The 13,171-nt window shown below is 41.5% G+C and overlaps 1 protein-coding gene across 1 annotated transcript; it reads left to right on the top strand.

Moving 5' to 3' along the window:
* Positions 1-9,373: 9,373 nt before the first annotated feature.
* svbp (small vasohibin binding protein) lies at positions 9,374-13,167 on the top strand. Its single transcript, XM_023424822.2, has 3 exons — positions 9,374-9,507; positions 10,483-10,609; positions 10,774-13,167. The coding sequence occupies exons 2-3, from the start codon at positions 10,496-10,498 to the stop codon at positions 10,858-10,860; spliced, it is 201 nt and encodes a 66-aa protein (XP_023280590.1). The 5' UTR covers positions 9,374-9,507; positions 10,483-10,495; the 3' UTR covers positions 10,861-13,167.
* Positions 13,168-13,171: the final 4 nt, after the last annotated feature.

The following is a 13,171-nucleotide window of genomic DNA, read 5'->3' as shown; positions in this document are numbered from 1 at the left end:
TCTTCACCCATTGCAGGTTCATTTGTAGGATAATATTCTTCTTTGTCTCCTGACTTTTGGGGATGTTGCTGCATCTTGTGACTTTCTGTCCTGCTGCTTGAATCTGTAAAAGATTTGTGGAAGCTGGTGTTGTTGGTGAACTGGCATATCATCATTTGCACAACCTTGCGTACCAATAGTAAGACAAAATAAGACATTTTTGACAAGTTACACAATAATACGCAGGATCGATCGCAACTTCTATTAAACCAGACTCTTCATTCACAGCACACAGGCCTTGGCGACCATGTTATTCTAATGTGGACTTTCTCTTAGTAAACCGTGTTGATTCTGGTTGATCCAGTTAGTGGGTGTTTCCTTTGTCAACTAAACATTCACAACTTGTCTTTTTTACCATGTTATGTTGGGTTTGATCTGTTGATCAGACAAGACAAGTGATTTGACGATGTCACATCAGGCCTCTGCGAATCTGAGATTGTTCACAATTCTGCGACATTTTATGCACAGAAGAATTCATTTATAGATTGAAAAAAACGTATCAGGTGAATGTGTAATGAAAATCATCTTATAGGTGTCAACTTGAACTCAGTAGATGTAGTAATCTAACTAAACAATCTATATGAATTGAAGTAAATGTTATGAGGAAAGTAAGGTAATTATGGGGGATGGAAATGGGTAAAATATTAATTCCTGGTGTAGATTTTCAAGTTCACCACATATTCAGCTCGGGTAGACGTGTGTACAATTGGAGGGGGTGTGTGTCCACGCTCGGCAAAGTAAACACAGTGGTGTGTTCGGCTGATCGCTGGCGTTTAGAGGCTCTACTAAGTGGCACCTGGTCACTGCCAAAACAAACAAAACTCTGTGTGTGTGTGTGTGTGTGTGTGTGTATGCGAGGCGCATGTGCGTCTGTGCGCACACACGTGGGCGAGTGTGTTGCTGCTAAGTGCCACTGTGTGTCGGCCAAAACAAACAGGCTTAATGAGAAACAGCTCTTGGGATAGGGAGAGAGAAAGTGAGAGAGAGAGGGAGAGAGGGAGAGAGAGAGAGAGAGAGAGAGAGAGAGAGAGAGAGCGATGGAGGAGACCTGGCCAGGCCAAACACACTGACCCCGCTGTCTCTCTCACATGGACTTAAAGGATACACTGTTCCCCTCTGTCCTCCCCCTATAGCACGGCCATCACCTTCATCAGCCTCACCCCTCTCTCTCTCTCTCTCTCTCTCTCTCTCCTCCACGCTCCTTCCTGTCCCCCGGCTCTCACCCCTCTATTCACCGCTGAGGTGTGAGGGCGAAGGGGGTGATAGGAGGAGGGTCGGGGGGTGTGTACGAGGTGAGTAAACGCAATTAGAGGTACATTTGTAACTGTGTGTGGGAAACACAAGGGCAGTTATGGTGAACGGGGTCGTCTGCAGATGCACTGGCTCAGCAGCTGTCCGCACACAGACACACACTCTTTTAATACTCATACTTGACATGGAAGGGTTGATAAATACAGATGTTGCACTGAATATACATCTGTTATTCATGGTTGACAGGGGATAATAGGGTTGTTGATCACTGTACTGTACTGCAGGACAGGTGGAGACTTTGTGATGTTTGTGAAGGAGTCAGGGAACATGTTCATGTTATAAACTGTACACCAGCCACTCAGCGGTGGAGCAAGTGTGTAGAACAGATCTTGCTGTCTTGTGTGTTTGATGTTGTATTGTCATGGATTGATTGATGAACAGGTGCTGACGGACATTTCTGGAGTTGGTACTGAAAAAGTCATGAGTAATTTACTGTGTGTGAGAGCAGCTGATGGACTAAAGCGGCTCTTGTGATGATGCCATATGGATGTCAAAGTGTTGCATTGTCAGCGTATATCATCAACATATCACACACATTTTTTTCCCTGTTTTTTTCTGATACTGAAGAAGTTGGAAATTCCTCCATAGAGGCTGTTTTTGTGTCGTGGTTTGTAATAATAAGATTTAAACATGAACCTTCATTGCTTTGGACTAGATCTCCTCAGGTCGTAGCAGCCACACAGCGGCCTGCTTCACAGCACAAGAGCCAACACAGGAGCTTTCCTGCTGAAGCCTCCTTCTTATTGCACTTACAAACATGCGCACATCTTGTCCTGCAACTTATTTTGTTGAACAAGCCACAAAACAAACAAACATTCAGCTGGGAAAAGTGTGACGCGAACACCAGTTTGCAACACAAACTAATGAGTGAATCCAGCAAATCCAGGTAAACAGTAGAACTACACTGTTCACAACCCTGCACCCCAGCTCCATCCACTTATACGCCATTCACACTGACACGGTGACGCAGGTTAAATCTGCATTGGCGGTCAGTCTGGAAGGGTCCAGGGTCGTCAGCTGACCCTGCTCTCCATCAGGGCTGAACACAGAGCAGCCTTGACGGACTGGCGTCACGACCAGAAATGGAAATAGATTAAATTATACCAGCATTTAAATGGCATTTAGCCGTCCCTCTCCCGGGCGATCGAGAGAGTGAAAGACAGAGGGGTGAAAGCGAAACTTCACTATTATCTGCTAATTATTTGATCTAATTCAAATAATATCAGTGTTTCAGACTGGAGCCTGCGCCGGCAGTGAGACGCAGGATGACAGATGTCTGTGTGAACAGGTCCAACGAGGTGACCCACATCACATGCAGGTCTGCTGTCTGACTGAGGCGTTAGTGGTCTCAGAGGGTGAAATCAATGAGAGGGCTAATGGTGCTCCAAACACAGCCTAGGTCTTTTCCCGCCAATCAATCAGCCAATCAGCTGTGTATAATGAATATAGGCTAATGAATGAATGAATGAACAATGCTGTGTGTTCTATGCTAATCATACTATTTTTAATAGGTCTACCATTCCAACAACAGTAACAATGTACAAACAATTATACATCAATAAAGAAATATAATAAGAAATCAAACAAATATAAATTATAGATCAAATTCATTACACACGGGTCGAGTTTTCACAGCTGTTGAGTTTGTGTTTCCACTATGTCCAGGCAGGATTTTAAGTTAGGGTTGCTTAAATGCTTGCTTATATTTATTTTTAAAAAAGTTATGAAGGTTGTACTAACATTGTTCAACTAAAAATACAATCCCCAAAAAATGACTTATAGTTTCATCAATGGACCAGTGTAGTGTGTGTGTGTGTGTGTGTGTGTGTGTGTGTGTGTGTGTGTGTGTGTGTGTGTGTGTGTGACTGAGTCTGTTTTGTTATGTGAGCGAGTGGAGGAGGAGACAGGGGATTAAGGTCTAAAGTCTCTCAGTCTCCAGGAACATCCTGATGCTGAGGGGAGGGGGCGGGACTCGCTCCTTCAACACAGATGTTTTGGGATTCGGTGGACGTCAGGACGTCCCCTCAGCGTTTGCAAGGAGACACTATTATCTCTGAGGGGGTGGCCGTGGGTCACTCAGTGTAGCAAAGCACTGACAGATTCTGTTGTTTCAACAGCAACCTCTGAATCATCATCGTCAGAGAAATTCTTTAGTTGAAAGTAAAATGAAATCTGTAGTTGTTCATGTGATTTACCTCCATCATTTGTGTAACTGGTTATAAACTTAATATATTTCTGATATCAGCTCTAATTAACAGAACATGCCATAATCACACTTATGGGCATCAGGATGATTCGACACTTCACCAGAGTTTAGAAATGAAACTTAGACTTGGTCTCTGCTTAAATCACAAGTTCAAGTCAGGACTGCTTGGACTAGGACTCGAGGACTTGAGATGTGCTCATTGATCAGTTTAATGCAAGTCAGACTGTTTCACCAAATTAAGACTGACTCATTTTAAGCCAAACACATTAGACACCCTACCTCCAGGCTAACTCTGGTCTGAGACCAATGCTACCATGGTAACAATCAGTGACACCAGCAATGAGAAGGGAAAGAGTTTTTAGAGATCGCAGAGATCAGATTTTTTTTATTGTTACACTCTCCCAAGAATAAACGTCCTTGTAACTGTTGAATTCTTCCAGAAGACAAACATGTTCTGCTGGGGTAAACAGAGGTGAGCAGTTGGATGAGATTCCTAGGTCAGCCGTTTTTTTTATTTTGTAAAAAGTCTTCATTTACCCAGAATTCATTGTACCACAGTCCAGCTTAAGATAGTCAAGAACTAAACAGCTTTGTGCAGCAAATTAATTCAGACATCTGTCTAAAGTCTGACTATTTGTTATATCTCAGTCATAGTCGAAGTCTGTCTCTGTGAAACCGGCCCCTGGACTTTCCCTAAAACAGCTCTGCATGTCGCTGTCCATTAAATAGATGATGGGATGTTTTATCATCATTAACACCCTCTGTCTTTAACCCCCTTTACACCCAGTGAAAATCTTGTATATTGTGTCATTACCCGGTTTCTCCCATCTCTTCACCACACCCCTCTGCAGATGCTGTTGAGGTGCCCTTGAGCAGCGCCCTCATGTCTCTGTTATTCCTGCCAGCTACCAGCTGAAGCAGAGTGGTGTTAAGGGAACAGGAACCTCAAACACGTCCTGACAGGGTTCAAAGCGTGTATGTCGGTGTGTGTGTGTGTGTGTGTGTGTGTGCGTGTGTGTGTATGTTGCTGCATCACTCACACTGACCCTTGCTTGTCAGGTCATATCCGGTCCATATCTTTGCTGGTTGCTTGTTTGCTCTGGCGGCTGCAGGTCTGTTGGGGTTCAGGTGTGAAGAGAGCAACAGAGTGTGTTCACATGTTCATGTCTTGAGTGTGTGTGCATGCGTGAAGGCCTTTGTGTGTATGCGTGCACAGTAAGCGTATGTTTGTGGATGCGTGTGTGTCCAGTTATTTTAGGCACAGTCACCATGGTCGTTTATTTTTAGTCCTGAAAGACTTTGTGTGTGTATGAATATGTACATGTCTATGGGGATCTGTACACACCATGCTTACGTGTTTGTGTGTGTGTGAGTGTGTGTGTGTGTGTGTGTGAGTGTGCGTGTGTGTGTGTGTGTGTGTGTGTGTGTGTGTGTGTGTGCGTGTGTTTGTGTGCGTGCGTGCTGTCTATGTGTGTGTGTGTGTGATTTTTGGCAGTGGCCTGGCGAGCTGGATTAGGAGGTTGTGGTGAGTTTGTGTGTTCAGGGCCGCTGGTGTGAAAGAGCAGTCAGAGCTGTGCTTCCCCCTGGAGAGAGAGTTTAATTTAGAAGAACAAGGCTCCTAACACACACTTGTGCCGCTGCCGTCTCCCTGGCCCGTCTCTCCACACCTCATCCCTCCCCTCTCCAGCCCTCTCTGCCACTCTATAAAACTTTAACCATCTCTCCATCTTCTCCTCCCTCGCTTCTCAACCTTTTCATGTCTTTTCCTCCTCGCTCTCTAACACTCCTCTGCTCTGCTCCAGTCTGACTGTAGCATCAGATAGTGAGGTTTCCACTCACCGCTCAAAACCTCTCATCTGCTTTATTAGCTATTACCGTGTTGGTTAATATAATGAAGCGTGTGTTTGGTCCTTGGTTGAATCATGGGCCTCGTGAAAAGCATCTTAATGCTGAGATGATCTTAGCTCACAGACTTTAGGCAACTTAAGACTGTGCGACAACAAAGTTCAAGTTTCTTGCGTGTCACAGTGAGTGAGATGGGTCGAATAAAAACTTGGGCTGTGTCCGAAATCACTCACTCCTCCCTATGTAGTCCACTATACAACAGTTAGTTCCAAACAAGTAATTTGATTGGACGAGAGGCAGTCCACCAGCACTGGGACTTTTAACTACATGTATCACTCCGCTTCACAGGTGTTCTATTAACCGTAAATTAGTATTAAATTAACGGTCGTTATCTTTCTTAGATTGTAACAAACTTAACAAAGATGAAAACATTTTCAGAAATAACATTTGAATTAAATGATGTGTGGTGGACAGAAGAGGATGAAGGGAAGAAGCCTGGATATTTCAGCTCACACCTGAGGCATAACCATGTGCTTAACCTTATAGCGTGTTCGCCATTTTGTATTGCTGTCTGAATGTATAGTGAGAATTTTTTCAGTCAGTAAAGACTTTTGAATTTTGAATGAGCAAAGCTTTAATGCTGTGTACAAAACTAGGAAAGTAAAAGGTGACAGTGTCTTTGGCGATTAGACCCTGCTGTGATGTCATCATTATATTGGAGAGGGGAAATGAAATGATGAGGAGAACGATGAGGATGGATTCAGATGGGTTCAACCAGGACGCTGCTTGATTGGGATTGTGGAGAAATCTGATAGGCTGATGCCCATGGTCAGCTGATTATGGGGAGCAGAGAGAGAGGGGAAGTGTAAAGGAGATGAGACGTAGAGATAGTCTTCCTGACTGAATTTAGGCCAAGCTTTATTATAATATAGTGGACTCTTAGTATCCCATAATGCATTGTTAAAAGTGGTGTACAACCGATAGACACCTACCAAGCAATATAGACCATCATGCATTGCGCTTGAGCTGAATTACAGAAAAATGGAGGAAAGAAAATGACCTGAGTAGTTGTGTCGACTAAGTGTCCAAAAGTGTTATTTTCATTTCATCGATGAGCTCAGCTCATGTTATATTCTGATTGGTTGGTTTGTAGACATGGATCGCAGCAGCAGTCACATTGTAAAACTTCTACATTTCTGATACTGTTTAAATTTTGCCACAGCTTGTCTTTGGTCAACAAAGCTCCAAAGTGGCCGTCAGTACAATTTAGTGCCACTGGTTTGGATTATGATGCGTTTGGAAACAGGAGTCCTGAGACATGCATAGCACCAAGAACAAGACATTCAATCAATAATAATGGCTCTGATCTTTGTCTCAGTTCTTATCATGTAAAGTTCCTTCTTAGAAAGACCGATCAGGATTTAGCAACATTTAAATCAAAGTGAAATGACAGTTGTGGGGCTGTTTGCTTATGTTGTCAATCAGATGTGATCAAACCAGACACACAGGTTTTTGAGTATGAAACTCTTTTGTTCACAACTTTAACATTTGTTGATATAGTCTTGGATATTTCATGTTAAGGAGAATTACTACAAGTTTGAAACCAGATTTACAGGGGATTTATTTGACAATAAATCTACCATTTCTCATGTAAAATGCCAATCTTTAAATCCTCCACACACTTTGGTTGATTGGTTGTCACTGATAGACGTCCCAGAGCTTAACTGTCCCTGCTGTTTGTTTAATATCACTTAACCACATGAAAGTACGGCATATAAAGCCAGCGTGTTGACTCTCCCCCTCTTCACTTCACCTGCACAGTATTAACAACATCTCAGCTGGCTCATTACAGTGCCATGCAGTCGCTCATTGCACCTGCACCACCTTCTTCCTGCGATTTGTTGCTAAGTTTGGTTCAGTCATCACTGCGGCTGTTTGCGCTTTCTCTCTTCCCAGAAATCGCTTGTCAATCAGGCAAGCGTGGTCAGCACTGTGACGTCTTTCACCTTGGATTTTTCTGTGGGTGGCGCGCTTTTCTGACAGCTGATGACTCGCTAACTGCCCCAGTTGGTCTGCTGTTTAATTCAAATAAACTAAAACATACAGTTACCTTCCTCAACTCTGGGGGATTATGGCAGCTAATTTAAAAGATGTCATGAGCTATATTGAGTCAAAATAACTTGTGGGTTGTATAAATCAGCAAAGCAGACAAAAAAAAAGTTTGAGATTATCATTAAAATACCTGGAATTGCAGCTTTTAGAGGCAGCGTTTTCAACCAAAAGTTATGTGGGTTGAGGGACCACATTTAACCCCTGCTGTTGATTGCCAGGTTTTATGTAAGTGTGTTTTTCCTTTATGCTGCTGAGCATATGGAGCAGCAGGTCTGGCTGTTGTCTGCAGCGTTCAGCAGAAGTTGTTCTTGGCAGGATATTATTCCAAGGGAGAGCGCTCTCCTGTAGTTGGAGGATAAATCCAGGTAAACCGTTGGTATGCCGCACGATAAATCTCTGTGGCGTAGCTCTGCCAGAGGGCACACATGCATACATTCAGCGCTCAAGTTCACAACAACACCGGAGACTTCCAGTGCTGTCAGGTAGTTTGGTCTGAGAGGACGATTTTCCTCACTTCATATGTGAGAGTGTTTAGTTATCCTGTCCCTTCATAATGACTGTTTTTGTTTCTGAGGTGATAAATGTGTTCTGGACCACCCTTCAGCTGGTGTCAGGCTCACTCCTCGCCCAGCTGATTTATGCACTAAAGAGGTGCCCTGAGGGGAGTCTGTGCAGTATGTGTGTGTGTGTGTGTGTGTGTGTGTGTGTGTGTGTGTGTATGGTCTGAGTAACGCTTATCAGTTCTGCTCTAAATCAAATGTGAAAATGCAGGGAAAAGACTTAGAAAACAGTTTGACTGTTTAAAATTCCTCTTTGCCCTCTAAGCAGGTGTCAGGGGGTCAGGCTTAGTGACACTAAAGACTTCAACGGGATTAGTTCATCAGAGGCTCTCCTGTCAAACTCCTCTCCTTCCTGAATACACCTTCACTATCAGATACACACATCACATTAATGTTGAATGATGTCACATGCCTAAAATATCTTTGTTAATTTTAAACTCATTTACTTTAATACATAGATGTATAACTGGACTGTTATACAAGGGCGACATCTTGTGGTCAGACCTGGTTGAAGGTGGACTGTCAAGAAGAGATGACTGCGGTAATCCTGAAGCTGGTCAAACTGTTATCTAAACTGATTAAAATATTACTTTCAGTATCTTGTGTCTGAGGAAATTGACTGGATCTCTGCGTCAACAGTTAGTTTGTAGACTGAAACAATATCACTTGAGTGACTACAATTATACTTCTTTGCTGCTTTTTTGTAGAAACTTCTCAATCTCCCTCCACACTGGTTGACAAACAGTATTTTTTGACCCGAAATGGTAATCATCCCCCTAACTTATAGATACACAATTTATGTGGAATGCCAGTAATGCCCTCTGTTACTCTCATTGCAAAATTAAAAAGATGCAGGTTATTTATAATCTGAAATACATAAGTGCACAAAAAGCATGTTATTAATTAAACCAAATTGTTAATTTGGGCAGTACAAAACATTCTTATTGAGTCTGATGAAGCATTAAATAATAATACATCTTATTCATAGACTGTAAGTCCATGAACCCTGGAAATTGTGGACAGGAAAGGATGTTTTTAATGAATGTGTCAGTGCCTCGTGTGAAATGTAAAGAGTTTGAGATACGATCAGACAAGATTATTTGAGTAAATCAGACCTTATAATACAGTGCAACGCCCTATTTATATTTCCTTATTATTTTGATGACAATAGAAAAGGTGAAATGAAAACACCATCACTTCAGAACACTCGGGGGCGATAATGCGCAGATAAGTTGTCAGTTAACCGCCTTTAGAGGCAGAAGAAGAAGAAACGGAACCGGAACATTTGTACAAACGTCTCAGTATTCAACTCGGATTTGTTTACTGGTGACACATTGGTAACAGCTGTTTTAATCGGCTAGTAGCTAGCTGCAGCCAACTGCCTGGCTAACTTAACATTAAGCCCAAATTAATACTCTCTTTTATATTTCCCGGGTAAGTGTGCCATTATCTGGACTGTCATGTTACCATTGGTGGAATGTTGTTTTATAAAAAGTAAACGGCAGCTAGCTAACATTAGCTAGCTAATATGTGAGTCTTTTGACTAACGTTTAACTACCAAGCATTAATCCGTGACGTTTAGCAGTTGGCTGACTAGAAATAGGTCTTTTTGTTGCTGAGTAGCGTAGATAATTTATCCCAGAAAATACTGTTTACCAGCATTGTTGCTACTGAACATATGGTGTCACTAACTTTACTTAGTGAGAACGAGAAGTTAGCTAACTCGTTAGTAGCGTCACAGTCACAACAAGACACGATTCTGCACGATACTTTCTCTCCTCTTTAACACACTTAACCTACACTCACCATCACATATTTTGATAAATTATTACTACGTTCAGACATTGTTTAAATGCTGTAATTACTGTGTGTGTGCGCCAAGTGGTGTTAATCAAATCAAGGTGTTTGGTTGATGACTTGCATGTAGGATTTACGGTATATATATATTTTTTAAATCTCAGTTTGGTTTTGATAGTTTGTATTTTTACAAATAACCAAGACCCCTTCATTTTACAGTACGGCTGAACAATTAATTGAAATATTAGAATCGCAATATCCAAATCGCAGGAGCTGCAAGTTTAGGTTTTAAGTAAAATGGAGTCACAACAACAAACCATTTTAAATGAAGCATTATGGTCCTACAGAGATGCCATGGCCTACAAATCATATTCCCCACACATAAGGGAACATACTTACTTGGAACAGACCTTAGGAAAAATCACATAATTATTATAATTTTTTTCCGTGAAAATGTAATGCAAAAATGACTAAAACCATAACTAACTAATCACAGTTTTTTTTCAAAATAATAGCAGTATGATTTTTTTTTTTTAATGCAAATCATTCAGCCCTACCTTATTGTAAGTGAGACTGTTAAAAATGTCAACTATCTCTTCTTAAACCTCTCAGGTTGATTGCCAGCATGGAGCCTGCCTGCCGTAAAGACAAGCCAAAGCTGAACTCCACCCCGACCAGAGGAGACAGAGCCAAGCAGAAATCTGCACAGCAGGAGCTCAAACAGAGACAGAGAGCAGAGGTGACAAAGCTCATCACTACTCCATATTTATTTTTAAACCTGACACACATGCACACACATCCAAGGGGATCTTTTTAGTAGTGTGCCAACTGCATTATATTTCATATTGCTTCCCACTCCTGTAAACTCAGCTGTGACTACTTTCCCTGCTTCTTTATTTACAGATTTATGCTCTGAACAAAGTGATGACAGAGTTGGAGCAGCAGCAGTTTGAGGCCTTTTGTAAACAGATGCAGTCGCAGGGAGAATAAGAGTCCCACCTCTGCTCTGCCTTCCTCTTTCATCTGGACCAGGACCTGTCGCACTCCAAGAACACCATGTACATACACTGTTACAGACACACTTGTATTTACACTGATATGTGGGTAGAGTTGTGGTGCTGTCTTACTTCTCAAGAAGACTTTGAAAAATATTAACTGTTTTCTGATGATGAATTGGACAATCTTTGTCTCTGATGTTTTAATGACTGGTGTTCCTGACTCAGACACTGAGAACAGGAAGCAGAATTGCAGATTTCATACAGTCACATCAGGTCACTGATATTTCCTCTCCTTTAATATCACCTTCTTTGTAACATTTCAGTAATGGTTAAACTGAGCTTCCATCCTGTTTTTTCATTAGTGTCCAAATTCACATTTACATGTTTCAAGTTGCCCAGATCAAATACACATACTATCTCTGAATGAAAATCACTCAAAGGCACCACAGTGTTGATAACTGAAGAATAGGCCATTTAAAAGCACACTTTGGCAACGCACCCTCCCTCTATATATTTAATTAAAGCTGTATTCAGCGGTTTTTGACCGCTAGCAGACAGAAACCTTCAGACAAAGAGTTTCGATATGTGATGTGACTCCATCACAGTATAACTGGATTTTGTCACATTGGCTAATGTAACTTACACCTCACGAGCATGTGCAACACGAGCATCACACTCAAATCCTTGCTGTTAACCATTTGCATGGGTTCAGTACTCATTCCCTTCTAGCTTTGGACTGGGTCAGAAACTCCTGAGAGAAATATCTGGGTCTGTATTTATCAAGCGTCTCAGAGTAGGAACTCATTCATAACCTGAAACTCTCAGTGTGACACTATTTCTTTTAATCAACTTTCTTAACTTATTAAATCACTCCTATCTCTTAAATGGGGGAGACCTCCAGAGGAGTCGTAGCCTGTTAGGAGGCGAGGTGGCAGGAGAGAACGGTTGCTAATAAGCTTATTGTGACGCAAACTGAAACCAGCGTCCTCACTGCGTTACACTTTTTTGCAACAGGAAAAATGCAACTTTCCAACAGTGATGATTCTGTCAGAACAGACAATTTCAGGCCTGAACTTTGATTAACTGAACTTTGAATAGTGTTCCATCATAAAAACTGTGTATAACTCAGGGCCCTGCAGTGAGAGCAGACTAAAACATTTGCTTGGCTGGATGTCACCTGCTTATTGTTATTAAGGATGTCTCCACTTAATTACAACTGGTAAAATCTGATGTATGATTTTTATATGTTATTTATTCATTTCAAATTAAATGTGGTCATAGTTTTACATTGAATTTCACTCGGAGCGTATACGTTTATTTTTAAGCCACACAAATTACTTGCCACTTTTAGTGGAAACAGCTTAGTAAGTAGTTGTAGACGTTATTCACCAATCCACATAAAACCTAAAAGTGTCACAAAAAATATGTCATAATTTCTTTGCTGTAAAACAGCAACATCACACACACTCTTCCAGGAATAATTGTAGGAAGCTTCTTAGATAACTCTTACTCTGAGGTAGGAGTGTTTGTGATCCCAGGTTCGCTTTCAGTGCGATTCCTATGGATGATTCTGTGATGCTTGAGAAATATGTCCCACATGTTTGGCTTGATAGATGCTGAACTCTCTGCACCAGCAGTGTTACTGTGTCATCTCGTGCCGGGCAGGACACATTCAGCTGGGCTGTTTATCAAGTAAACATTCAGTGTGCAATGAGGCTCAATCAAAAAAGCTGGAGGCTACCTGCCGTGTAGTTGTCTCATGTCAGAAATACATCATAAGATTCATTCTGTCACCTTTGCCACTAAAGCTTCAGTTTGTGATTATAATGCTAACAGCTAAATCACATTTTTGTTGGCTCTTTGTCGGCTCTCTAACACTGGCCATGGTAAAAAAAGATAAAAATGACAGTAAACTGCCAGAATACTGGTAACCACAGCTACTGTTGAAAGACTGTAATTCAAAGACACAGCCACTGAGTCTACGGAGGGGTGGCAGAACAAAAGGTAATTCAGTGGTTCATAAATATTGCCTAATGTAGCTTTAATCTAAACAGTGCCCTTAAAATGTCAGTGTTAATGGTGCTCGCTTTGAACACTATCTTGTCAGTGATGTGATGCCAACTGACCTGTATATGAATTTTTACTACATTTTATTGTCACGGTCACAAGTTTGCAATCTGATTTCTATTTATGGCTGGCGACAGCAAAATATTTATATTGTTTAACACAATATGTCAGCCACTTTCATTTGAGTTATGCAATTTTGATTTAATGAAAATAAAAATGAGTTTTTCAAGAATGTT

The sequence above is a fragment of the Seriola lalandi genome, unplaced genomic scaffold, assembly GCF_002814215.2.
Source record: "Seriola lalandi dorsalis isolate HSWRI2012SDOR001 ecotype SW California unplaced genomic scaffold, Sedor1 jcf7180002054748, whole genome shotgun sequence".
Classification (NCBI taxonomy): Eukaryota; Metazoa; Chordata; class Actinopteri; order Carangiformes; family Carangidae; genus Seriola; species Seriola lalandi.
The sequence above is the reverse complement of the archived record's forward strand: the minus strand, read 5'-3'. Positions and strand labels throughout refer to the sequence as shown.

Coding starts and splice junctions, on each gene's coding strand:
- svbp (XM_023424822.2), top strand. CDS start 10,496: ATGGAGCCTGCCTGCCGTAAAGACAAGCCAAAGCTGAACTCCACCCCG. Junction 10,610..10,773: donor AACAGAGACAGAGAGCAGAG/GTGACAAAGCTC, acceptor CTTTATTTACAG/ATTTATGCTCTGAACAAAGT.